This window comes from Mollisia scopiformis, assembly GCF_001500285.1.
Source record: "Mollisia scopiformis unplaced genomic scaffold LY89scaffold_6, whole genome shotgun sequence".
Lineage (NCBI taxonomy): Eukaryota > Fungi > Ascomycota > Leotiomycetes > Helotiales > Mollisiaceae > Mollisia > Mollisia scopiformis.
In genome coordinates this window covers 1,068,863-1,093,920 of record NW_017263586.1, presented here as the reverse complement: position 1 = coordinate 1,093,920, position 25,058 = coordinate 1,068,863, and the positions used below count along the sequence as shown (strand labels likewise).

Sequence of the window (25,058 nt, the reverse complement as noted above, 5' to 3'; positions counted from 1 at the left end):
TCCTCACTATTTCTCAACCCCTTCTTCACCCCTATCAGACTTCCTATCATCTCCGTACAACCCATAACCCAAAAACCCCAAACAACGACCAACAATATAGTTAGGACTTTGTCTGGGCGAGACACGATACCTAGACAAACAAGAACAAATCCCAAATCCACCCCTCCCTGACCAACATCCTCCTACCTACAACACTTAACAAACCCCAAACCACACAAACAACCCTCCTCCTCCTCCCCCCCCTTCACCACCACCCCCTCCCTTTCCTCCGAAAAACCAACCCAGTTCGACAACGACAAACAAACAAATTCTCACCACCTCACCACCTCTAACCGCCCAACATCATCAAAAAGCAAAGCAAAGCACAGAAAAAAGAATATCATATCCCCGGCCCCCTCTCAGTATCCAGCTTCAAGCATTTCAATCTTCTTCTTCTTCTTCTTCTTCTTCTTCTTCTTCTTCGTTAAATCAAAAAAAAAAATAATACTTCCCAAATTTAAAAAATCAAAAAATTAAACCATTTTACATCCTCCATCCCCTCCCACCCTCCCCCCCCACTAATCAACACACATCACACAATACAACATTAAACATTAACGCTTAAAATTTTTTTTTTTTATAAAAATCTTACTAAAAGCAAAACCACGACAAAGATCAGACGAAAAAATCTAAATAAAACCTTTCTTAACAACGAATCACAGATCTACAACGCCTTAACACCACTAAAGCCCGGTGTTATTAAAAAGAAAAAGAAAAAGAAAAAGAAAAAAAACATCACATATATCACCGGCTCCCTCTCGGTATCCGACTTTGCAAGACTAGGCTTCTTCTTCTTGGTTGGATTGAGGAGAATATAGTTTTCGGATTGGTTGGGTTGGGTTGGGTATATACTTCGTTGGTTGATACATATTGTGCGATGTTTAATATTCAAGCTTGGGAATGGAATGATTACTGTTTAGGACATATCGTACGATGTCCAATATTCACGCTTGGAAGTGACGTGTGAGAATATGCTAGGAAAAAGTGCAGCAGGATAAAAAATTCACGCGTCACTAGCGTATTTCAAACGCGTCCAAAGTAAAAAGAGACGAAGATATTGTGAATGTTGTATTATTAAGTATGGACAGTGAACTCCCTTTTCATGCAATGCAAATGCGAGTCACCAACCCATTTTCTAATTCTTTCCCTTTCATCGGTACAAAAAAACACAAGCAAGCCATGTAAAACCCTCAACAAAACGGGGGTATTTGCAAATGTCCCAGCCCCAATGCTGTCTCGACCCTTCGACGCCACGCCATAATGCAGCAAATGAATCAACAAAGACCGCCCTTTCAAAGATACCGTCCAGTATTACATGACGAGATATCCGAGTCCAAGTCCAAGGACGATGACGGAGTAGTCAAGAACACCGTATTTGTGCTTTGGCTTCATACTCTCACCTGCATTGGTTGTAGCCTGAGCAGGTGAAGATGAAGTGGTGCCACTTGAGCTGGTGGTAGCCTTAGTGGAGCTGCCAGAGCTGGTTGCGGTTGTCATAGTGCTTGCAAGTGCAGTTCCATTTGATTTGGAGCCATTGGAACCATTGGAGGCGCCAGTAGCACTGGAAGTGAAGGTGCTCACGGTGGATGAAGTTTGGAGTAGGACACCTCCGGAAGTGGTTGAGGAAGTACCTGAGGCAGTGCTTGAAACGGAAGCAGTAGCTGAGGTTGCAGATCCGCTCGCGCTGCTTCCAGATTGAGCATTGTTGGCGCCGCAAGTTCCGCTCGACTTGATGCTTTGCCAGCTTCCAGTCATATCGGTGTAGGTGTAGTCACCACCGCAGCCATAATCCTCGATGGTTACAGACTTGACGCTCATTGTGAATGGTGCCTTGCTGAAATCAGCTGGTCCTCCGGCCCACGAGCAAGTGCCTGCGGTGGCTGGGTTAGAAGCAGCAGCGGCATCAGCACATCCAACCCAGGAACCCATCTTAACGCGCATGGGAGTTTGAGGATAGTTCTTGCCGTAGAGAGCAAGAGCATCTCCATAATTGAGGGTGCGGACGAGGTTGGAACCAATGTACCACTTAATGGAGTCGGCGGTCCAGTCAATCGTGTAGGTGGTCATGGTTCCAATAGGATCGGTGACTGGGTGGTAGATGGCACGATCGTATGTAGTGGTGTTGCCCTTGCCGAAGAAGTTGCTCTCAACTTGGGTATCATCAGCTCCAAGCCACTCCCAATCGATTTCATCGAGATCATCAGATTCGAGAATGAAACTGCTGACGATTCCGGTACCCGCGCTGGCCAAGGTGGTGACCGAGACCTTGCCAAACATGATGTACTTGGTGCTGCTCATGGTAGGAGCTTGAGTCGAGGTGATAACGAACTCAGCACCGTTGCTTCCATATGACATGGTAGTTCCATCCGCCAAAGTCCAGTCGCTGCTCGCACCAGTGGTGAAGTCGGTCGTAACGGTGGTACCCCATCCAGCATCAGCAGGGCAAGCTATCTGATGTTAGACACGTCCAAACACGTTCAAAAATGAGGAGGAAACATACTCTTCTCGAGGGGATTGCAGTCGGTGAAGGTCTGAGCAGATACCAAGCCGGCGATGGCTAGGACCACAGAAGTGGCCGAGAGAGTCGAGGAACGCATGGTTCAGGTATATAGAATTGTCTTGCTGTGGAAGTTGATTGTTCGTTTGTCCTATGTAGTGGGGAAGAGGTTGCGTGCGACGAAGTGGAACGAATTAACGTGTGTGGAGAAGAAAGTGAAGTGGTGTGGTGGAGGTGTTGTTGTTGTTATTGGCACAAACGAGTGTGGTAAAGAGACAAGACAGATGAATAACGAGAGTCTGTGTGAAAGTGAACGCTCGCAGTCGGTCGAGAAAAGATGAGATGAGCAGACGTGAAGAAATTAAAGTGTTTGTCGGAATGGGGTATGTGCAGGTAAACGGGAGGAGTGCGGTCTGATATGGAAGTGGCCGATTGTGGGTGGCAGCTGCACAGCCTTATTAAGACACCTCGACTAGGCCAGATCCAGGGAGGCTAGTAGAGGGGAGGAAACAGGCGTTGTCTCGGGTGATTGGCATGCCCCGTTAACACGAGCTACGAGCCAGCCTTGGCCTGAGTGCCCCTGAAGGAGATCCCCTAGGGGCCCGGGATCTGGTCATAGGGATGCAGGTACAGTACGAAGACAGTACAACACGATACGGCATGGCATGGCATGGCATGGCATCGCATCGCATGGGCATCTCCGAGCTGGTGCTATTGTTACTTGGCCCCCCTCGGTCTCTTCTTGGCTTTACCAATACTGTACACTATGCGAGCACCAGTCATTCGTATGGCTCGTGTGGTATACAGTATCTCGCTATGTCAAATACTATGCAGCGTCATGCCAGCACTTTTGTTTTAGTTTTAGCCGTTTGGTTTGGAGGGTGGCTGACCACGGTGGTTCGCGGTGTGTTGTGTTGTGTGGTCGCTGGAATGTCTCTCGTGAAACATGAGCAATGAGGTCAGGAGCGCTTGGCAGCCCTGAACGGTTACCCTGTGGCGAGTGCATCGTTACATACAGCGCTTCGACCCTAGGCCCTTCGCTCCCCTAGCAAGACCCTGAAAATAGGCGTTGGGAGGCTGTCTCGTTGGTTCGGCGTGCCCTTCTCCCAGCTTTCTAGAGCCTCGTGTGGCCGGGTCAACGGTGCTCGCCTTACCGCTCTCGATCGCAGGGTAGCCTGAACGGGCCTCAGTGCGAGGCTGTGCAGTGCAAACTTTCAATATTTCTTCTTTGGTACGGACACCATCTCGTGCTACCCAACACGAGATCGTGAACCACCTCGGTAGGTCAAGAATAGCAACTGTGCGTCACCGTCACCGGCCTGCTGGAATATTCTTTTCCTCATTTTTTTTTCTAGATCAACGGTATTCGGCAGTGGCAGCGGCGTGTGGCGTTCCATCAACAATCAACATCACGAAGCATTCTTCACGAACACCTCCCATCCCCTCCAAAGAATGTTTCCTCCCTCTCTCCCTTCCTCCTTCCTTCAAATCTCGGTCGGTCTTTTTCATCGAAATGCAACATCTAGTCCTGACCTTCCCGTTGGTTGACTTAGAGTGGATCTGTTTCACGACTGTTACAACAAACCTCCTTCTCCTATTCCCTTCCCTCTTCCTGCATCCTCAGGCCAATCCTCGATCCTCGTGAAAGCAAAAAAGAACTGCCCGACTATTCCTTGTGCTTATGAAAGTTTATCCCCCCCCCCCCCAATCCTAACTTGACCCCTTTTTGCCCAGACGAGAGTAGAGAACAAATTTATTCTTCCAAGCAAACCCCCTATTATTCTCGCATAGCAATGCAAAGTAAGAGGCGCAGTACACATTCCAAGATTTATGCAGGCGGGGGAGGGGAATTAAATCTTTGTGCTACGAATTTAATTTCCAGATGTTGGGCTGGGGATTGGAGTCACGTAACATTCCTCGTGGGCTGAGATTGGCGCGCCGTTTGATTGCTGAAGGGCGAGATGACTGCATGGAAAGTGGCTTTTTTTTTTTGCAGAAAGGTATCGTGACATAAGCATGCCATGAAAGTTTCTTCCCCGCTAAGGCGAGTTTCTTTTCTATGCAAATTTTGGTCATGCGCGAAGGTGGTCATTATGTGCGTTCTCTTAAGATTCGTATTTCGTTCGTTTGTTTTACTTTGCTTCGCCTGTTTGTCAGCTATCTATTTTGGCAACGGCATTTGTTCTTATTATACGTGTGATGCAGATGCCCTATACTTGCCCAACAAAATGAAAGGGCAGAAATGCAGTCATTTACATCTTTACTGTCAAATTATCTATTCTCTTCGCTTTCGTTCGTTTATTTGAGTCGTTTCGATTTGTTTGATACGGTTTCACGTTTTTGATTCATTTCTCGAGAATATGGCCGATTCATCGAAAATTTAACCGATGGTGATCACAACGGGTTTTGATGTATATCTTTTTTTCTGCCATTTGTATCTCTCACAAACAATACCTAAACTCAGACTAGGAAATATTTCATGGTGATATTGCCTCGAGCCATCAACAGTATCAGAATGTTTTGCCATCATGACCTCGTTCTATTACCACGTGGATGGAAACAAGATATTCCCAACCTTCCTCCAGTCTTCAATACCGTTGTCATTTAGCTGAGATTTTCCATTCTATTGTCAACCCCTCGCTGTACTCTGTCTGAGATACCAGATGATTCCACCATATTCATTGTCACCAAGCCCAAATATAACATTCTATTGTCAACACTCCAACTATGTATCTCTGAGACACAACACGATTCCAAATGTGCAGAACAAGCATATTTCCAAGTCCAATACCGTCTCCCCCGAGGATACCCAGCTAAGGTGTGTCTCTTACTTGGACTCGGCTTCGAGACCTAAGTTGAGTTTTTTGTTTGAGTAGTATCTTGTTAGTCGTGGAGGGGTGGCTTTTTATATCTAAACCTCGAAGACTTTTGAAGGAGAATCGCAAGATATTGAATTGGTGAATCGGAATGGGAACGGGAAGTTTTATGGGTGAATGTTTACAGTACAATGCTTGCTGTTGTGGTGAATCTCGTTCAGAATTCATTTCCAGAAAAAATAAGGCAGTAACACCTTAGAGATCCTATTGTTCTTGGTCTCCGACAGCGAGTTTCATTCACTTTGCCAGCCGAAGATCTCGACTACAATGTTGGAGTCAAGTATTTCAAGCATGTGAATGGAATGATTCTCACATAAGCAAATGGCTGAGATGGATGCTATTGTGTGCTAATCCAGGCCAGTAGTTGCCAGTGCTCGAGTACATTCGAGCATTTCTTGATTATTATGTGGTGCCTAGTTACCCACATGTCATCGTCACAGGTCCTTCAGATAGCTTCAGGTTTTTTAATATGAATAAGCACTGGCGTTTTGTGGTTTCTTGGGGCTAGAATCAAGCACTAAAGCTTTATCAGAAGTGTTCAAGTGTTTCTAGCTATTTTCATATTTGCTGCTATGTAGTACTTAGTCTAGGTTGTGTGTGCAACGAGCAATACCCTCGAAACTGCTGACCCACCAAGATGGGCAGGAGGCTCATTTCCCTCTATTTGCACTCATGAAGCAACTCGGGTCATCATTACCAAGGCGGTATTTTGAGTTTGCAACATGTAGAATTGACATAGTCTTATCGTGTGGGCTTTGAGCATCAAAATATCGAAATTGGCACTCATCCCACATACAAATCACAAGTCTTCTTGCAAGAACACACAAAAATGGACTGCCATTTCCCTCTTTTTCGAAATGGAGTGTGCTGCAAAAGTGAAGAACTCTTCTTCGGTCAGATTGTAACTAGGTGCAGCGTCTTGAGTTCGAGTTAACGTGGTTATATTCATGGAGTTTGGGGGTTTGATCACTTCGCGTGAGGTTCATATGCAGCAGATATTCGTATGCCAAAGTATGGAATGTTTCTAGCGATGCTTCACGATCTCAGCTTTACCTCGCATCTTGTACAAAATTTGAGAGCTGTTTCCTAGTCGAAGAGAAGCGTAGTCGCTTTCTCCCAAGTATCCATAATTTCTACCCCAAATATTTTTTTCTACCCCAACCTCCTCACCCACCACAAAGAAGTCTTGATATCGTGATGATAAATCACAATTTATCTACCCCAAATCCCTTCATTTCGTGTACCTGTGTCATTAAGAAATTCCCAAGAACTGTGAGATCCGTTGGGGTAGAAAGAGGATATATAAACCAGGCCTCCTATCTCCATCTCCATGCCATCCCCTTCAATCTACTTCAACTTCTTCACTTCACCCCCAAAAAATCAAATACAAACAACCACCTCACAATGTCCACCCAAACAGTCTTCCGCCTCACCCAGGCAGAGGGCATCTCCGGCCTCCACGCCACGCAAGAACCCATCCCCACCCCCGGCCCGCACGAACTCCTCATCAAAATCCACAGCATCGCCCTCAACTACCGCGACACCGCCATCGCAACCTCCACCTACCCGCTCCCCATCCGCGACGGCGTAGTCCCGACCTCCGACATGGCGGGCTCAGTCGTCGAACTCGGTCCCCTCGTCACCGGTTTCGAGGTCGGGGATCGAGTGATCCCGCCCGTCAGCGCGTCGTACCTGTATGGCGCGTTTAAAGAGGGCGTGGATGCGTACGGGAGCGTCGAGGATGGGATGTTGAGGGAGTATGTTGTGTTGCCGGCGCATATTGTTGTGAAGCTGCCCACGGGAGCGAAGATCGGGTTTAGGGAGTGGGCGGCGGTGGTGTGTACCGGTGCTACGGTGTGGAATGCGTTTTATGGGAATGTGGCGTTGAGGCCGGGGGATACGGTGTTGCTTCAAGGTATGATTCCTCGCCTTTGGCAGTGGGTATAGTGATTGACTGACTGGGCAATGCCTAGGGACGGGAGGAGTTTCTATCACAGGGCTCGTTTTTGCAAAAGCTGCCGGGGCAATAATTATCGTGACGTCGTCCAGCGACGAGAAGCTCGAGAAGGCGAAGGCGCTGGGTGCTGATTATACTATTAACTATAAGACGCATCCTAACTGGGCGGCTGAGGTTCTTCGTCTCACGAACGGCGAAGGTGTAGATCACATCATCGAGAACGGCGGTCTTGGGACGATTGAACAGAGCCTTGAGTGTGTTGCGGCATCAGGAGTCATCTCTCTGATCGGGTTCTTGTCGAATGCAGGACAGCAGAGCCAGCCTAGCATCTTGATGCCAGCCCTCGTCAAGGCCGTTGTAGTGCGTGGCGTCCGGGGCGGGTCGAAGCATCAATTGGAGGAAGTGGTGCGATATATGGGGAAACACGAGCTCGCGATGCCGGTGGGCAAGGTGTTTGGCTTCAACAGGGAAGAGATCGTGGCTGCGTTCGAGTATGTTGCTTCTGGGAAGCACTTTGGGAAAGTGTGTATTAGTTTGGATTGAAATCGGCTAGAAGTTGAAGACCGGCTCCAATGACATTCTCGATGTCCAACACGTTAACACCTTGGAATATTGCGGCCCAGATCTTGATCACTGTTGCACTCATCCGGTGAATCTGTGAAGCGTAATCCTCTGTCATGTGCAGGGTACCAGCGAAAGACGTTCCCTTGATGATGTCCGTTATAATTCCCAAAAGGCGTTTCTCGACCTTTCCAAGTGCAGCAGGACCTAAAGACCTGACAGTAGCAGACATCATGTCCAGCCAGTCAGCTAGGAGGATTGCACTTTCCAGACTGCAGATAGAATGTTCCAAGCTCCAAATTCCCGTTTTCGTGGTAGTCATGAACGAAATACCAAGACGTACAGGGATGCTCAAAGAATGTGCGGCGTGAATGACAGCTCTGTTGACCTGCTGGGACCTCTGGAGCTTATGCTGCCTTTGCAACATACATTGCGGATTTCGGGACAATAGAAGTTGCTTGCTTAAGTTGTGTCCTGAACTTAGACGAATATAAGCAAGCCGGAGGAGTGCAGCTCCTGTGAGTGCGAAGGGTCCTTTGGCATACAATGGATCCAGGCTGGAATCGTGTCTGGATTCCTGTGTCATCTCCCAGCCTGATTGCCACCTGCGGAGGGCTATTTCGAAGGACTTGACAATGTCCGAGTTCGGTGTTGGTGTAAGTTTATGGCATTCGTTGGAAATTTCTTGGATGAGGCCTTGAATGAGCAGGTAATTAGCAAATGATGATATCTTTGGTATTTCGGGTGAGTCAAGGGTGCTGAAGAGATGGCGGAGTCCGGTTTGGAAGCTATGCTCGGGTTGGTGAGCAGCTTGATGCCATTGAGTCGCATTGGTCGATCTCCATTGTGCTGCATAGCCAGGTAGGCATAGACCAATCTCGTGGTTCAGGATTAATGGAGGGGTGTCGAAAGCAATGCTGTGTAAGTTGGACAACACGTATGCCGCAAATAAAGTCCTTCTTCTTTCCTCGATATCTACCCAAGCCAGCCATTGGATGTCTGGTGCCGCTTGGTCTGACTCTGATATTCCACTCTCCCTGACTAGGACTGCCAGTTGACTGGCCATGAAAAGACCATCCTTTGAAATTCTATGATCGGCCCAAGAGGCGAACTCAATAAGCAAGATGAAAGTTTGTAACCTCTCTAGCTCTGTTCCTTTGCTGTGCAAGAGATTATTTTGGCCAAGCAAGAAATCCGATTTTGATTGGACTTCCTCACGTCGCATCCTCTCCAACAGAATTGCTTTAGCAACGAAGTACAATTCATACGACTGGGCGTGCTCGAACAAATAAAGTGATCCAACAGCAGCCATAGCCAACAACAGTTCGGGTGGTTTGTGTTCAGCCCGAAAAGTTGCGCAGTGAATGAATGGTAAAAACTCCTGAGCACATCGAAGATACTTCTCCAAACACCGAATCAAGGTGCTTTGAGCAGGTATTGAGCATCCGTCGGGAAGCACGGCGGAGAAATCTTGGATTTTGAGATGAAAACCTTCGTAGCAAGACTTGCTAAGAATCCATGGCTCATCGTCGGCACCAGCACGAAGCCGGTCGTCTGTCTCACACATTCTAGCGTCACCCTCGTCGTCATTCTCGACATCATCGAGAGTAGGCAGTCGAGAGCTGAACTGAGCAAAACTGCTCTTTTGCAGAGGTTCCGTGCTTGGTGCTTCAAAATTATGGAAATCAATGTCAAAAAGCGCAGCCGGTAGCATATCTTGGATCATGAAGTCAGGATCCCACAACATATCTGCCCCAGCTCCGTCAGTTTCCAGTTCACCACTGAGCATGGGTATTGCCACGGCCTCGGAAGGAGGTGCCGAGTGGTGTGAATGACAGGAAACATTGATATGGCGTGCTAGGAGGTCTCTGTATGTTGTGAGATACATCAGCTAGGATGGAAATTTCTTGCTCACTGTCTAGTGAAGCCTTGACCGCAGTCACATAGAAATGGCCGCTCATTCGTATCTACGAATGGTGAGTGATCTCATTATGTTCGTACAGATTCTATCTTACGAGTGCGTTCATGTCGTAGTAAATGCTCTTGCCGCTTGAACTGCCTGTTGCAGAACCGGCAAGGAGGCACATTGCACTTGGGCCTGCCCCGCGGCATTGCAGGGGGGGAGTCGACGTGATTGTGGGAGTGTCAGTATTTATAACTCGGATCAAGAACATGGTTGAGAAATCCAAGTGATCTTTCCAGGTCAGGTCGGGTGCTAGGAGAAGCGAGTTGGAATTGGTCAGCGAGTGCCAATGCAGCACACCACCTGCAGCCCCTATCCTTACCATTTAGCGAGTTTCTGCATTGTCCATAGCAAGACTAGCCCGTAGATAACAACAAATATGAGAATAGCTCAATCGTTAGCATTCCTAACAAATTACTTCGCACCTTTGAAGGAGACTCGTTGCAGAGGAAGCTTTATACAATGGTATCAAGCAGAATTAAATGACTCTCATTGAGTGGGCTTCAAGCATCGAAGTATCAAGAAAGGCACTGATACTCAGACAAATCACAAGCTCTGGTGGTCCCCTCACAATAACACACTTCCAAGATAGATCATTTACTTTTCCGTTTCTAGACACCTTTCACCGATCACAACTCAAAGCCCTTCTCATTCTCCCAATCACACAGCCATCTGGTCTCAACCTTCCTTGCCTCAAGCCCCTTAACACCAATCCTAACTTCCTCTCCCGGCACCAAATCCACAAAATTATCATCCCACCTAGCATCATCTCCTCCTTCACTTATCGGAACGCTCAACATCACGCCCTTGATCGGCGCATCCGCACTCAGCACCACTTCTTGCCCAACAACCTTGGCTTGAACATTCGGGTTCTTAGAGAAATGAACGAATTTCAAAGGTTCTGGCCAATCAACCCATCTCGCCAACCTCTCTCCAGTCTTGCTATCATCAAGATAAGCCACAACAACCATCTTCTCTGCCTCCTTCCCCAGCTCCACTTCCAACAACTCCGTCGTCTGATTCCCCTCCAACACGACGTCCCTTTCCCTTTCTCCCAACTCAACCTCCTTCCCCGTCTCAATCTCAAACGCCTTCAACCTCAACTTACAATCCAACTTCCCCAAAAACCCATTCACCGCCCAAACCGCCAACTTCCTCTTGGGTGCCGGATACGACGTAACCATATACGGCACACTCCCCGTAACAACCCTCTCCATCCCCACCCCAACCCTCACCAACGCCCTCTTCGTGATATAAAAACTCGCCTTCCGATCCCCCCTCACATCCACCAGCGCCCAGCTCGTGCCCGGCCACACATCATTTAGCTGCCACACCAAAATCCCCGAACAGAACTCCTTCCCTGGGCCCCTGAATTCGCGTCTCCAGTGATTGTACGCGTATTTCATCGCCTCAGCTTGCAGGAATTGCGTGCAGTAGACGAAATCGGAGAGGGGGTTGAAGCGGAAGCGGAAATTCTCGCCGGAATACATGCCGTAGCGGCGTTGGTGGCCAGGTCCTTTGTCGTGGGCATCGAAGGTTAGGGATTGCCAGTGGCGTTCGGAGGGAGAGGTGATGGCGGTATGAAGCGTGCGGAGGGAGGGCGCGGATTCGAAGCCGAATTCGGAGATGAAGCGGGAGGTGTAGGCTTTGTAGTCTTGGAAGGGAGACATTTTGCCGTGCCAGACTGCTCTTCGCTTAGTTTTTCGATGGGAAAGAGGGGATAAGCGAGGAGAAGAAAAGGGGCTTACCGTCCCAGATATGTGTATCTCCAACACGCAAATCGTTACTTGTTTCCCCGCCATAAGGACTACTCCTCCAATACGGCACATCCCCTGCCAGACGCTCACATACTTCTGGCAAGATCCTCTCGTAGATCTTCCTTGCTGGGAAATTCGTATGGTCCCATGGTCCTTCCTGATCTTTGGGATCATATTCCCAGCCCCAGCGCTCGGCTAGCATGTAATCTTCATTGTTGCCCGCCCAGATAGCGAGGCTAGCGTGGTGGCCTACGCGGATGACTTGTTGTTCTGCCTAGATGAGATGTCAGTAGACTTTCTTCAAATGAATTTTGATGATGATTTGAACAGGAAAAAGCTGTTCCTCCCACCCCCGAGAAAGAAAATTCACAAACCTCTTTCTTGACTAATTCGCAGAAGTCATCACTAGCAGGATAATCCCCACAAGCGAACAAAAAGTCCTGCCAAACCAATATTCCCAGCTCGTCACAGCAATTATAGAAATCATCAGACTCAACTATGCCTCCTCCCCAAACCCTAATCATGACTTGGTTCCCCTCTTTCGCCAACGTCAACCAATCTCTGTACCTCTCCTCCGTCATTCTTGGGAGCATAAAATCACCCGGAACTACCCTGCATCAGCACCCTCTGCACAGAATATGAAGAAACGAAAAGACATACTCCAACAACTCCCCCCGCAAAAGATCCTTACCCCATTAACCTCAAACGTGAAACTCGTCCCCTCCTCCCCCTCCAACCCATGCTGCAACAACTTCAACTTTCTAACCCCCACCCTCCTCTCCACCAGATGAGAACCTTCTATCTCCGCCTTCACCGTATAAAGCGGCTGCTCCCCATACCCAAACGGCCACCACAGCCTCGGCTTTTCAACCTTAACCTCCCCCTCAAACGCTCCCTCAGCATTAACACCCACCGTCTCCCTCCCCACCACCTCTCCCTCCGGATCCGTGACCACAAGCACCACTTTCTCCGCACCTCCCTCCACCTTCCCTTTCACACTAACCATCACACTCTCTAAACTCTCCTCCACTTTCTGCCTCACAACCAGCCCCCCTACCCTCTGTTCAAAAACCTCCATCCTGACCCCTTTCCACGGCCCACACGTATTAACCGCAGGCCCCCAATCCCACCCCCAATGGAACTGCGCCTTCCTGACAAACAGCCTCTCGGGGCCGCCGAAATGGACATCTGTTCCATTGCCCTTGTACCCTATCCTCTTCATCTCCCTTTTCGCGTACGCTGGTGCATTGGTAAACTTTAATTCCAGTACATTCTCTGATGACGAAGAGGAGGACAGCAGGGAAGTGACATCTACCCGGTGCGAAATATGCATATTATTACTCTCCAGAATAAGCTTCTCATTAAGATAAACGGAAACGATGGTATCCAAGCCATCGAAAACCAGCACGATTTTCTGGGCGGGAGATGTTAGGGATGGGATGGGGGGTAACGTGGTGCGGTAAGAGAAATCGGCGTCGTTGACCCAGAGGCAGGAGAGCTCGTTGGTGTCGATGTAGGGGTCGGGGATTAGGTTGTGGTGCAGGAGATCGAGGTGTGCTACTGTTGGGAACTGGGAGACTGGTAACCAGGTGGAGGCGCAGGAGGCGTTTAGGGGGGTGGTTTGTTTGAAGTGCCAGTTTTTGTTTATTGGGATGGTTTGGAGCTGCATGGTGGAAGATATATAGAGAGGTGTATGTTTTGGTTAAGTAGAGAGAGTAAGAAAGAAGAAAGTTGAGTTGAGTTTGAGTATTGGAGGTAGGTATATAAGATCAGGAGAGGAAGATGAGCTACCCCTCCATACCTAGGTAGAGTACAGACTCCGCCCCGCCCGCAACGTTGTACCCCGCCAAGAACGAAAGAACCCCTCCATCGTCATCCCACTTTGGATCGTGGGGGCTCCCATTCTTGAAGCTCGAGGGGGTAATTGGTGAGCTTCAGAACTTCTGAGGCTGATGGTGGGGTTTGGTGGTCGTGTTTAACTGCTTTTGGTGCGGAGGCTCTGGTTCCGTGATGGATTCGTATGCCAGACGAAGACATTGAGTCGTGATGTAAAGACATAGGGTATGAAGGGCTTGAGAACCGAACGGGAATCGCGAACTGAATATGAATCCATACAATAGCAATACTTGAAGTTCCAACGTTCGTCCTTAATTCTTCCCTCCTAGCTTAAGAATATATCTGAAACCCAACCCCACATTCTACAAGTCACAGTATCCCGAATAGTCTCGGACATCACGACGAGGTGCAACAAAATCAGATTCGTGTGACATCCAAGACTTCCACTTACCGAAACAGTCTCGGACGTCCAAATACATGGGTCAGACATCCAATTCCTCGATATGCAACAAAGTCCTCCAGAACCTTACTGGATCGCCAAGTTTTACGATTCAGTAAAGACTAGAAGAACCTAAAAATATGTCCAAAATGTACAAATATTTTCATTATGGTATCCAGGCTCTGTAACTAATAAAAATCATGACTCATGACCGGAACCAGTCCGTTTACCACCCAAAACACTCAGCATGTAAATAAACACCTTGAGCGCCAGTTCCCTTATGAACACCCCTCTCATCACTGCATCTGACCACACTCCTCCTAACATCCGCACTCAAACCCAACGGTCCACAGACCGCGACTCCCGTCTCGCCCTCTGCGATTTCCAATCTCTCCCACAACATCTCGAAAAGATCTGGTCTTCCGCTATAGAATCTCGCGCACGATAAGACTCTGCTCTTAACACCATTCCCAGATTTCAAGCTCGAAGAAGACCCTGAGCTTCTGGAGTTGACCTTGATTTGAGTATCTGAGCTCTTGGACGTGATCTTGGTTCCTTTCTCATCGACGATTTCTCGGACTGTGTCGGCATCATCGACGTTGATGCAACAACAAGGTCCTAGACTCTTGTCACACTCACAATCACAGTCTTTACCGTCGTCGCCACTCTCCGCGCCGGTGGTGAAATCGTCGTCACATGTGACGTGAACACGGATATCGAGTTCGATGCCAACGGCGTTGAGCTTCTCGGCTGCAGAGGAGAGTTCCTTGGAGATCCATGATACCCAGGCAGTGTTCTTCACGATCCAGAGGAAGGTGATTCGCTTGATCGGTAACTTCTGTGATTGAGCTCGAGATGCGATATCGAGGAGGATGGGAAGAGTGAAGGTGGTGCCTGTGGAGCCGGATATGAGGAAGATGGTATCGAAACAAGCAAAGTCGGCGTGAGAGCTACCGTACGGTCCATCGATGAGTGCTAAATGACTTACTTCGACACTTTCCTTCGTTGATGACTCGTGGCTGGAGGCTCTGAAGAGACGTGATGTGAAACCTTTGTGTGACTTGAGGAGGAAGACAAGATCGCCATTGTGGGATTCCGGAACTGAAGCGATGGTTGCGGGATGAGATTGGTTAAAACCGTATCTTGGAATAGAGAGGAAGACGTGAGAGCCTGCCTTCCATTTCTTGATTGCTTTGCTCTTGATAGTGACTCTGGTAACACCGCCTTCCAATGCAGTCAAGGTAGCATGTCCGGGACGAATGTTATTCCATGCGAACCTAGCTGAGCGAATGATGCGATCGATGAGGTAGAGAGCGATCGGGATGTAGATATAGGTTCTAGAGTACAGTGCGGTGCTGGGCAAATGCATCATAACCGCAATGATGAAGCCGAAGAAGGTGATGATGTGTTGTACCACGAAGAATTCGTATGAGAGGACCCGAATTGGGGCGATGGTGCTGATGTTGATCCAGATTAGAATAGCATAAACTGCCCATCCAGTTGGAATACATGAATCGGTAGCGTACTCCAACGGTCCAAGATCATAAGCGTTCCATGACACATGTAGGAAGAGCATATGGAGAGTGACTAGGATGAGCAGAATTCGGGCTGTCCATCTGTGAAGGACGTTCAGTCGTTCATACCCGACACCAGTGACGGCTCCGATGAGATTGTTCTTCCCAGCAAGGAGAATTAACAAGGGGACTTGAGCAACTGCCAACCACGCAGCCCGAACTCCCAATGCTGTAAAGTGTTGTGCGCCATCCACATTGTTGTTGACGAATTCAAGTAATATCACCCACGCCAAGTAACCTACTACCAATGCGATAGTACCGACTGGTGGTACCTTGACGAATCGATTGTGTATCGGGGTGAACTGCGAATACGTTGCTTCTCGTGCAATAGCCGTGATCGATGCTATCGATGTTGTGAGTATGTTGGAGGGTGTGGCAGGTCGCAAACGATTTGCTGCTGCTGCTCGCAATCTGTAACAGAGTAAGCTTAGGAAGTGTAGTCAGACTTCACAAACTTACCTCATCCTGAAGGTGGCCTTTTGTGAGAAGTTGAAGAACGCACACACAGCAATGACTGCGCAGACTCCAAACCAGAAATTCCTCGCATACATATTTCCATCGACTTGGAACTCTGTATCATCGAGGATCTCGCCCAAGAAGTTCGCGGCTTGGGTACTATTTGAGAAATCGACACCGGAAGCATTCAATGGCGAGTCTGTTGGGGCACCGCCCATCGTCATCGTATCTCCCATATCCATCTTGGGCGAATTTGACCTCTTTCGAGCTGGAAAGTGGTGTTTGTTGATTGAAGTCGCAGAAAGATCTCTTCCGAGTGACTACTGTACCGAGAAGGACCACGGCAGATGCGATCGCCAAGAGATTGATTAGATTGCTTGTATTGCAAGTCCAGGAACAACAACAACAACAGAAAGACAAGAATTGCTTGGCTTTATGGGAAGATGCTTCTCAGCGTGAGAAAGATTATTGAAACACGCTCAGTGTGGCAGACCTCGATCTTATCAATTGTTCGATGCGCATAGGTCGAAGGGCCCGCGAACAACTTGCTCACTGACACGCAAGAACCCTGTCATGCTAGTGCAAGCCTTCTCGGGTCCTTCTTTTCTGGGAACGCTAACTCCATACTTAAACAGAAGAACATCAGCTCAACTTTTTTTTATTCTTCAAAATACCATCATGAATCCCATCTGCAAGATTAGATCAAATTTCCATCTTATCAACGCCATTTCCCGTACGTTGTCTTGGCAGAGGCTGAAAATGTCTCTCAAAAGGCTTGTACGATGTCCACAAAAGCTTGTCGCCGTGAGAAACCTGCGCATATGTTCGCACATGGTGAGGTGTTGGTGGTGCAGCGCACCGGGACTGGTGGTCGGATGTGGTTAGAGATTGAGCACATTTGAGAAGATTTGAGAGTCTCGAGTGAGTTTAGTGCATGCAGACCCTGGTGAGTGGGACAAGCGAGTGAGATGGAGGGGAAGCGAAGTTAGTCAGCAAGAAGTCTCGTCCTTCAGCCTTGTATCATTACTGCTGGTGGCAAACAAGGCTGAATTTTGAGGAGTATGTTGGTGGGCGGTCAACACACCCAGGTCCTGTACCTAGGTAAGTAAATCAACCCTTCTCTAAGTGTGCTACGATCTCGTCTGTTTGATTAGGAACACCAAGAAAGCGACTTCCAGAGCATCTCTTGCAGGACTGCACTTTGGCATTGGATGACAGCCTCGCTCAGATCCGACGAACAAGAGCTAAGACTCTGCTCGAATCTAGGCATTTGAAATCTGATTAGAGCCCAGACCACGATTTTGGACGAGGGCTCCGAATAAATCTGAGGTGGGAGAAGGTATAGTAGGCCAGGCCTTGTATCCCGAGTCCTAGCTCTAGCGCGAAGTCTTCTAAACTTGTATTGGACGGTGCTGTTGCAGGCAGGCAATGCGGAGAGCAAGAATAGACGTGGAGCGGAAAGATCGCCATCCGCGAACAAGGCCGCGAATCCCCAGGTTCGAAAATGCTTGATTATTTCAGAAATCTTCTCAAATCCACGGTTGGAGTTTCAGAAATTAGCCAGAGGAACATTTGGACATCACTGCAATTAGGAAACGCCAGTGGTTTTCTTTCTCAATTTCTCGACTCGTTTCTGATACAAGATACGATCCTCGATCTACTAATATCTAAAGTCCTTCCCTCCAATTCTAATTCCCAGAATCTCGAATTGGAATAATACATTCACGTGACGACGTCACTCCCTCCCTTTCCTCTCTTCCCTCCGAGTGCGATCGCAAGTGACGTAGCATTCTCTACTAAAGGAATCATGTGTAGGTAGTATAAACCCCAAAAAGGAAACATCTTGCCTAACTCAATTATGGAGCACTAACGAATCCCTCTGAGCACGGTTCAAAGTTCTCATCCACCACGAGGAGGTTAATTCGCCCCTAAGGTTCTAAGATAATGTGTGGAGTAAATCATATGTTTTTCCTTTCATTCTAGAGAACTTTCATAAGAAGAAAGGTGAAGTCTTCAGTCATAACTGAGGATAAAGTTTTGTTACATAATTCTTGAGTAGAGACTTGTTGAACAAAACTTACTGAACAGAGATCACTTGATTAGAGACCTTCGAATGGAGACAACTGACAGCAAGTTGGTATCATACTGTACACCCTTTGAGGCTCCAAGAAGACAAAGCTATTTCATAAAAACAGATGATCAAGTTTTGTAGCACGTTCGAGTAACACATCTAGCGCACTCAGCGCACTCAGCGCATTCAGCGTAAATAGCTCCCTCAGTGCGCCATTCAAAGAAAGAGCTATTACATAGAGACCATTGTTAAGCAGAGAAAACTAGTCAACAAGCTTTTTAGACTTATCATGGACAATTTAGCAAAGTAGTCGTTACTCGATTTAGAATTGCTACTAGCTTGAAGAGTATGTTGGTAAGTACACTTTGAAATCTTGGTATGACCTGTTCTCCACTGCAATAGTGTTGGTGTTATCTTACTGAAGGAGCGTGACTTCCAAAAATGATAGTGATAGAGCTTGGCATGCAACCTGAACCAAGGTGGACGACGGCCTTGAGAAAAGTGTTGAAGGCAACCTTATATAGTGCGGCGTCTTCAATGTTCGCAAGTTCTGCCTCAGTAAACCAAAAAGACAACCCATGGAGACCCAAATAATGCAGCTCATAATCAAATCAGGCTGGTGCCTCTTCATTTCTTATCTGACATGCCTCGGTCTGTCCAGGGCTTCCCCTAACAATACATCAATAAACGTCCAATCAGCAAAGCATTCATTGCGCATAGGTATATTCAGACATCCTCCACCATGGTATTGCTACAACTCCTCTTCCCATACCCAAGCTACCCTTTGCACCAGCGTATTGACAGCAGTATCAATTCAATCCAGACGCCAAGCACCGTGAGTGTTTGCTGTTAAGGAAAGATCTGGTGGTTGTACATCGAAACAGGCCTGTTACTTTGGGATTTGGGCTCTCGAGTCTCTATGATACACCGTCTTGTATTCTTGGACGTATCGGTTCACGTTTGACTTTCCACTATCCTCATACACCTATGGGAGTTAGAAAAAGGTACTCTTGCAGGAAAGTTAGCGACTAACCTTTCGCTCACTGGGCGAGAGTGCGCTCCACTCGGATTGGACCAGTTTTGAGGCTTCTGCGAACTTAATCCCCTTAAAATCACCTGAATCGTACCTATCCTTCACAAACATAGCTCGGGCATTAGCTGGTCGTTTCGGCTGGCGGGAATCTACAATTGTTGCGAGGTGTTTCTTGTTGTACTTCTTCTTCAGCAGCTTGCGTGCGTTATTGGCGATCCTGATTTGATCGGGAGTGTGCGACTCGACCCATTGCTTGTACTGCACTGCGTTTGTCTCCTTGTTCTCATTGGCAATGTGATTGAGAGACTGTGAAATCTTAGTACGCAAAACCATCCGCGGAACGGTTCTTACCTCAAGCTCTGCCGGACTCAAGGACTTGTATTGCTGGCCGAACGCAGACATTCTTTCAGTGAGCGGCGCTCCAGAGGTTTTGGACTGGTCTGCTGTGAAAACTTGCCAAGCGGAGGGTGGTTTCATCGTAGGGATCGAGAGAGCTTTTGCCCTCAAGTCCTTGATTACTGCCAACTCCTTCTGTTTCTCCGTCAAGACCTTCCTCTTCACTGGCTTTTTGACCGGTTTCTTGGCCTTCCTGAGTGCTGGCTTTGCTTTCTTTGCTGGCTTTTTCGCTGGCTTCTTTACCGCCTTTTTGGGAGCTGCCTTCGTTTTGGGTTTTGCTGTAGTTGTCGACCTCGGGCTTCGCGCAGCTCTAGCTTTAGTGACGGTAGTCGTGGCATATGATCGCTTATAAAGGAACAGGACTTGGGATCGGGATGGAGCATTATCGGCGCTTTCAGGGACAGGAACGCGTTGGAGTTGCCAGATGCTCTGTAAAGCTCGGTTTGTTGATTGAGGTCCACCCGCGACTACCCTCTTCACGGCAGCCCGCCCAATAATGGACAACATGATAGTGGTGTATGCGACGGGATATATTCGAGGTGTCGAGAATTTCGATGTCTCAATTCGGGGAGAATGGAAGTGACGATGAATGGCGCAAGGGAGAGGATGGGCGTTGTTCCTGACCCAACCCCTTCAATTTAATGCACGCGAGCTGCCGTCTTTAAGCCCAGCTGCCCAATTCGCTTAACATCATCGACGCTAAAATTAAGCTCTGGCGTTCGACAGCTACTACGGCTAACGATTGAAACCATCAGGGCAATTGAATCTTTTGCCTCGTGCCTCATTACAGCGTCAAGGCGTCGAGAAAGCAACTTCTTTTCGCGACACAAATACTTTCGACCAACAACTCTTCTGTTAGTCAGAGAGTTCGCCGTGAATGTTCTCAGTATTCCCGCATATTTGAGCTCATTTGCAGCGCTATCTCTAGTCCTGCCAAAAAGTATTTCTGCCATTGACTCGGGCAAGAATGGCTCGGCACAGGGACTCTCGCTCACCATCGCCAGCAGGAAGCCAGCACTCGTCGAAGAGGGTAAAGAGAGAGGATGATGGTAGACGCGATCGGGATTGGAGAGATGATCCGCGTGGATCACGGAGGCGGAGCCGCTCTCGCAGTGTGGATGTGAGTAACCAAATCTTCCACAACCGCAGTCGTCATTCTGATCATCTGCAACAGCGCCGCCACCGCGAACGAGATGCACCCAGACGCAGAGATAGATCAGTAGACCGGAGGGAGGATGATTACTACCGCTCTGGACGACGAGATCGATCGCGAGACCGAAGAGACAGATTTGACCGAGAACGCGAACGCTCTCCAGATAGGAGACGGCGCAGAAGTCGAGACCGGGAATACCGTGATAGGCGAGACGATTCTTATGACAGGGCACCAAGGCGCCGGGAGGACTCTACTGACTCGTGGTCCCGTAGCAGAGGTGATGGCGATACTCGAAAATCATCGAATAAATCTGATGTTGCGAAACCCAGTGAGGTAAGCAGAAGCCAGCTTGGGTATCTGGAAGGTAGAGCTAACGTCAACTCAAAGACGGCGAAACAAAGTGCTTCGGCTGCACAAATTGAGGCTGACAAGAAGGCGGAACGTCTTGCTAAGTTGGAAGCATGGAAGAAGAAAATGGCTGAAGATAAGGAGCGTAAGGAGAAAGAACTTGCTGCAGGTGGAACTCGCAAGCTTCTTGAAGAAATAGATCAAAAAGCCAACGGATCCCCATCCTTGGGGTCTCCAGCATCACCAGCCGCCGTTGCCTCTCCACAGCCATATGCTGGCAAATTCGACCCAAAAGCAATAGCAAAGAAGGCAGTTGCCAATTCATCATCTGCGAATACTCTGGGGACGGATTTGCCTCTGGAAGAATTGACTAAAGCGTCCGCTACCTTACCTTCCTCGGTGAAAGGATTACAAGCTGACAAAAAGCCAACAGCTTTCAACAGCTCGTCCAAAGGTGTGTCTTCATCCTCCCGTTCTTGTCAAGATCGTCTTACTCACATTGTTGAACTAGTATCTGCGTTGCCCAAAGCCAGAGGAAACCTCAGTGCATTCGGATTAGGTGGAAAACCTGCAGCAGACCCTGACAAATCTACATCTAAAAGGACATTGGATTTTGGCGAGGATGAAGGGTCAAGGAAGAAGTTAGAGAAGCTACCGACCCTACCATTGGCAAAAACTGTAGATGAGGATGCTGCGCTCGCTAACGGTGTCGAGGAAGAAGATGACGGCGATGTCGACATGGAGGATGCTGGCACCGAAGAGGAGGCTGCCGCTGCAGCTAGAGCAGCAGCAGAGAAACGAGAAGAACGACTTCAAGAAGAGAAAAAGATAGCCGAGGACCTTGTCGAAGCGCCGCAAGAGACCAATGGCGACACTAAAATGAAGGAACAAGCAACACCACAAGTTGAACCTACAGCAATGGAGGAGGATGACGATATTGATCCCCTGGATGCCTTCATGGATGAGATGGGTGACCCATTCGCTGCTCCCAAAGCCAAGACTTTCAACAAGAGTAAGGGCAAGAATCTTCAGCAAGAACCAGAGCCTCTATTTGGTGACGATGATGTTGACCTCAAAGCTCTTGACGCCGACCCAGATGACATTCTTGCCATGGCAAGCAAGGCTCGAAAGAAGAAGGAATTGCCAACAATCAACTACGCAAAGTTGGATCTGGAACCGTTCCGGAAAAATTTCTACTCGGAGCCGGCTGAGCTCGCGGATATGAGTGAAGCCGAACTTGCTGATCTGCGCCTCGAGCTAGACGGTATCAAAGTTGCGGGCAAGAGTGTTCCCAAACCTGTGCAAAAATGGTCACAGTGCGGTCTCAACGTTCAATCTTTAGAAGTCATTCGCAAGCTTGGCTATGAGAGACCGACTGCGATTCAAATGCAGGCAATCCCATCAATAATGTCTGGCAGAGACGTCATTGGTGTGGCCAAAACTGGTTCTGGTAAGACAATTGCATTTCTGCTCCCCATGTTTCGTCACATTCGCGACCAGCGACCGTTGGAAGGCTCAGATGGTCCAATCAGCTTGATTATGACTCCTACGCGTGAGCTTGCAACCCAAATTCACAAGGAATGCAAGCCTTTCCTTAAGGCAATGAATCTACGAGCTGTTTGTGCCTATGGTGGAGCTCCCATCAAAGATCAGATTGCCGACCTGAAAAGGGGTGCCGAGATTATTGTTTGCACCCCTGGCCGTATGATAGATCTTCTCGCTGCAAATTCTGGCAGAGTCACCAATCTTCGTCGAGTTACATATGTTGTACTGGACGAGGCAGATCGTATGTTCGATATGGGATTTGAGCCCCAAGTCATGAAGATCTTCGCCAATATTCGGCCGAATAGACAAACCATTCTTTTCTCGGCTACAATGCCTCGAATCATGGATGCACTAGCCAAGAAGACTCTTCAAGATCCAGTCGAGATCACTGTCGGTGGCAGGAGTATAGTTGCTCCGGAGATTACTCAAATTGTCGAGGTTCGTGAAGAGAAGGACAAGTTCCATCGTTTGCTTGAACTCTTGGGAGAGTTGTACGACAAGGATGAGGATGCTCGTACTCTGATTTTCGTTGACAGACAGGAAAAAGCCGACGATTTGTTGAAGGATCTCATGCGCAAAGGTTATCCTTGCATGTCTATTCATGGTGGGAAAGATCAAATTGATCGAGACTCCACTATCGATGATTTCAAAGCCGGTGTCGTGCCGATCATGATTGCCACTTCAGTGGCTGCCCGTGGTCTGGACGTCAAGCAGTTGAAGTTAGTTGTCAATTTCGATGCACCTAACCACTTGGAAGATTATGTCCACAGAGCCGGACGGACAGGTCGGGCTGGAAATACGGGTACAGCAGTCACATTCGTTACCGAGGATCAAGAGCAATATTCCGTTGGAATTGCCAAAGCCCTTGAACAGTCAGGCCAGCCAGTACCTGATCGACTGAATGATATGCGAAAGTCTTTCCGTGACAAGGTCAAGACTGGAAAGATGAAGGACAGCTCTGGCTTCGGCGGTAAAGGTATGACCCCTCTCCCTTTTTTTCATCGATCTCGATTATGATCACTTCCTTCCGTCCCTTTTTATCGAGCCTTGATGCTAATTAATAATAGGTCTTGAACGACTCGACGCCGAGCGAGAGGCGGCTAGAATGAGAGAACGGAAAACACACAAAACTGATGGAGACGACGAAGAAGAGAAGGAAGACAAGACCGGTGATGATGATATCGTTCTCAAAGCTGCATCTACTGTACAGTCGGCGACCGCAGCTCCTTCAGCTCCTCTATTTGGCGTACCTAAGGGCATTGATCTTGACGGCAAGATCACCGTGCACCGAACCGAAACCGCAGCGCCAGGTGGGAGTGGATCTAAGAATCCTCTTGAAAAGGTCACATCAGCCATCGATGCTATCAATGCTCGACTCAACAAGACTGGTCAATTACGATCAGGAGTGCCAATTGATAATAAAGGTCCTGATGCAGGCGCTTTCCATGCAACTTTGGAGATCAACGACTTCCCTCAAAAAGCCAGATGGGCCGTCACAAACAGAACGAATGTTGCAAAGATTTTGGAGGCTACTGGTACATCTATCACCACCAAAGGAAGCTTCTACCCTGCTGGGAAAGACGTGCAACCTGGTGGTGATCCAAAACTTTATATCCTCGTCGAAGGCGACACGGAAGTTGTGGTCACCAATGCCATGCGGGAGTTGATGAGATTATTGAAGGAGGGTACTATGGCTGCAGCCGACGCTGAGGGCAGAGCTCCTGCCAGCGGTAGATATAATGTTGTTTAGCCCGCTTTGTCAATAATAGCGTTGATAGCGTTGACCCTTTAAATACAACCCCGAGCCCGTATTGGCTTTCAATACGCTCTCACCCTGCCCCCGCACTCAAATACTCAAAACGCCCGCCTATGTGATCTTTGTATGCTCGTGAATCATTGAATCATTCAGTTGTACACCCTGGCTTCCTGCCCTGCATCTGCATCTCTCATCCTAAGTTCATCCCGACTCGCCGCATCCAATGTATCCGTCCTTGTCTGCTTCTTCTGTTCCGCTAACTGACTCCCCAACTTTCCTTTCGGTTTATTCGCTGCGTTTGCGCGAGCCTGTATATTCCTCATTAGCAATTCTCTTATATCCCTTTTTATCTCATACCTCAGCAGCTTCCGCAGCTTTCCGTCTCGCATCCTCCGCCGCGCTCCCTCCTGCTTCCGGCGCTGTCGATGCGGAGCCTAGTGTTCGTGGTGGCCCGCCGACTTTCTTTGGTAGTGAGGAGATGGGCTTTTGGTTTTGAGGGGGCGCAGAGGATAATGTTCGTCCGGGTTGAGAGAAGTTGTCTTTGGATTCTTTGCCGCAGAGATTGCCCATCTTTCTGAAGTTTCGGGATCTTGGGTACTAGCTGTAGAGTGTTGATCAAGAGCCAAATAATTGCGGGAGGATTGTCGGTTTTGGTGAGGTTGTGGTGGAGGATTGACGTTATCGCATGCTGGACTTGAGGTTGTCGTCGGAGGAAGTGGATGTTTGCAGTGCGACAACAAGCAAGGCAATCAGCGGCAAAATTACTGTCTTGGATGATGGCTGTGTCTCTCTTGGCGTTGT

The 25,058-nt window shown here is 48.4% G+C and overlaps 8 protein-coding genes across 8 annotated transcripts; 2 read left to right on the top strand and 6 right to left on the bottom strand.

The window, feature by feature from the left end:
• Positions 1-1,325: 1,325 nt before the first annotated feature.
• Positions 1,326-2,896, bottom strand: LY89DRAFT_448606 (concanavalin A-like lectin/glucanase). Its single transcript, XM_018207599.1, has 2 exons — positions 2,540-2,896; positions 1,326-2,486 (listed from the first exon to the last, which is right to left on the bottom strand). Exons 1-2 carry the CDS (start codon positions 2,634-2,636, stop codon positions 1,351-1,353), a joined length of 1,233 nt encoding a protein of 410 aa, XP_018074976.1. The 5' UTR covers positions 2,637-2,896; the 3' UTR covers positions 1,326-1,350.
• Positions 2,897-6,525: 3,629 nt separating this feature from the next.
• Positions 6,526-7,931, top strand: LY89DRAFT_682327 (NAD(P)-binding protein). Its single transcript, XM_018214485.1, has 2 exons — positions 6,526-7,327; positions 7,386-7,931. The coding sequence occupies exons 1-2, from the start codon at positions 6,817-6,819 to the stop codon at positions 7,910-7,912; spliced, it is 1,038 nt and encodes a 345-aa protein (XP_018074975.1). The 5' UTR covers positions 6,526-6,816; the 3' UTR covers positions 7,913-7,931.
• A 244-nt stretch (positions 7,932-8,175) lies between these two features.
• On the bottom strand, positions 8,176-10,042 carry LY89DRAFT_666279 (uncharacterized protein; the record flags this gene model as incomplete). Its single annotated transcript, XM_018212892.1, has 4 exons — positions 8,176-8,202; positions 8,274-9,798; positions 9,846-9,897; positions 9,946-10,042. 4 exons carry the CDS (start codon positions 10,040-10,042, stop codon positions 8,176-8,178), a joined length of 1,701 nt encoding a protein of 566 aa, XP_018074974.1.
• Positions 10,043-10,315: 273 nt separating this feature from the next.
• On the bottom strand, positions 10,316-13,692 carry LY89DRAFT_682324 (glycoside hydrolase family 2 protein). Its single transcript, XM_018214484.1, has 4 exons — positions 12,311-13,692; positions 12,025-12,257; positions 11,642-11,924; positions 10,316-11,577 (listed from the first exon to the last, which is right to left on the bottom strand). The coding sequence occupies exons 1-4, from the start codon at positions 13,317-13,319 to the stop codon at positions 10,523-10,525; spliced, it is 2,580 nt and encodes an 859-aa protein (XP_018074973.1). The 5' UTR covers positions 13,320-13,692; the 3' UTR covers positions 10,316-10,522.
• Positions 13,693-14,151: 459 nt separating this feature from the next.
• LY89DRAFT_730648 (ferric reductase-like protein like transmembrane component) lies at positions 14,152-16,197 on the bottom strand (the record flags this gene model as incomplete). Its single annotated transcript, XM_018219499.1, has 2 exons — positions 14,152-15,910; positions 15,959-16,197. 2 exons carry the CDS (start codon positions 16,195-16,197, stop codon positions 14,152-14,154), a joined length of 1,998 nt encoding a protein of 665 aa, XP_018074972.1.
• Positions 16,198-18,915: 2,718 nt separating this feature from the next.
• On the bottom strand, positions 18,916-19,962 carry LY89DRAFT_666276 (uncharacterized protein; the record flags this gene model as incomplete). The annotated part of the gene is made up of 3 exons (XM_018212891.1): positions 18,916-19,011; positions 19,060-19,365; positions 19,411-19,962. 3 exons carry the CDS (start codon positions 19,960-19,962, stop codon positions 18,916-18,918), a joined length of 954 nt encoding a protein of 317 aa, XP_018074971.1.
• A 294-nt stretch (positions 19,963-20,256) lies between these two features.
• Positions 20,257-24,401, top strand: LY89DRAFT_779358 (pre-mRNA-processing ATP-dependent RNA helicase-like protein PRP5). The gene is made up of 5 exons (XM_018222284.1): positions 20,257-20,575; positions 20,630-20,941; positions 20,996-21,410; positions 21,468-23,477; positions 23,569-24,401. Exons 1-5 carry the CDS (start codon positions 20,423-20,425, stop codon positions 24,249-24,251), a joined length of 3,573 nt encoding a protein of 1,190 aa, XP_018074970.1. The 5' UTR covers positions 20,257-20,422; the 3' UTR covers positions 24,252-24,401.
• Positions 24,329-25,033, bottom strand: LY89DRAFT_448436 (uncharacterized protein). Its single transcript, XM_018207598.1, has 2 exons — positions 24,615-25,033; positions 24,329-24,565 (listed from the first exon to the last, which is right to left on the bottom strand). The coding sequence occupies exons 1-2, from the start codon at positions 24,825-24,827 to the stop codon at positions 24,407-24,409; spliced, it is 372 nt and encodes a 123-aa protein (XP_018074969.1). The 5' UTR covers positions 24,828-25,033; the 3' UTR covers positions 24,329-24,406.
• Between the last annotated feature and the right edge of the window lie 25 nt (positions 25,034-25,058).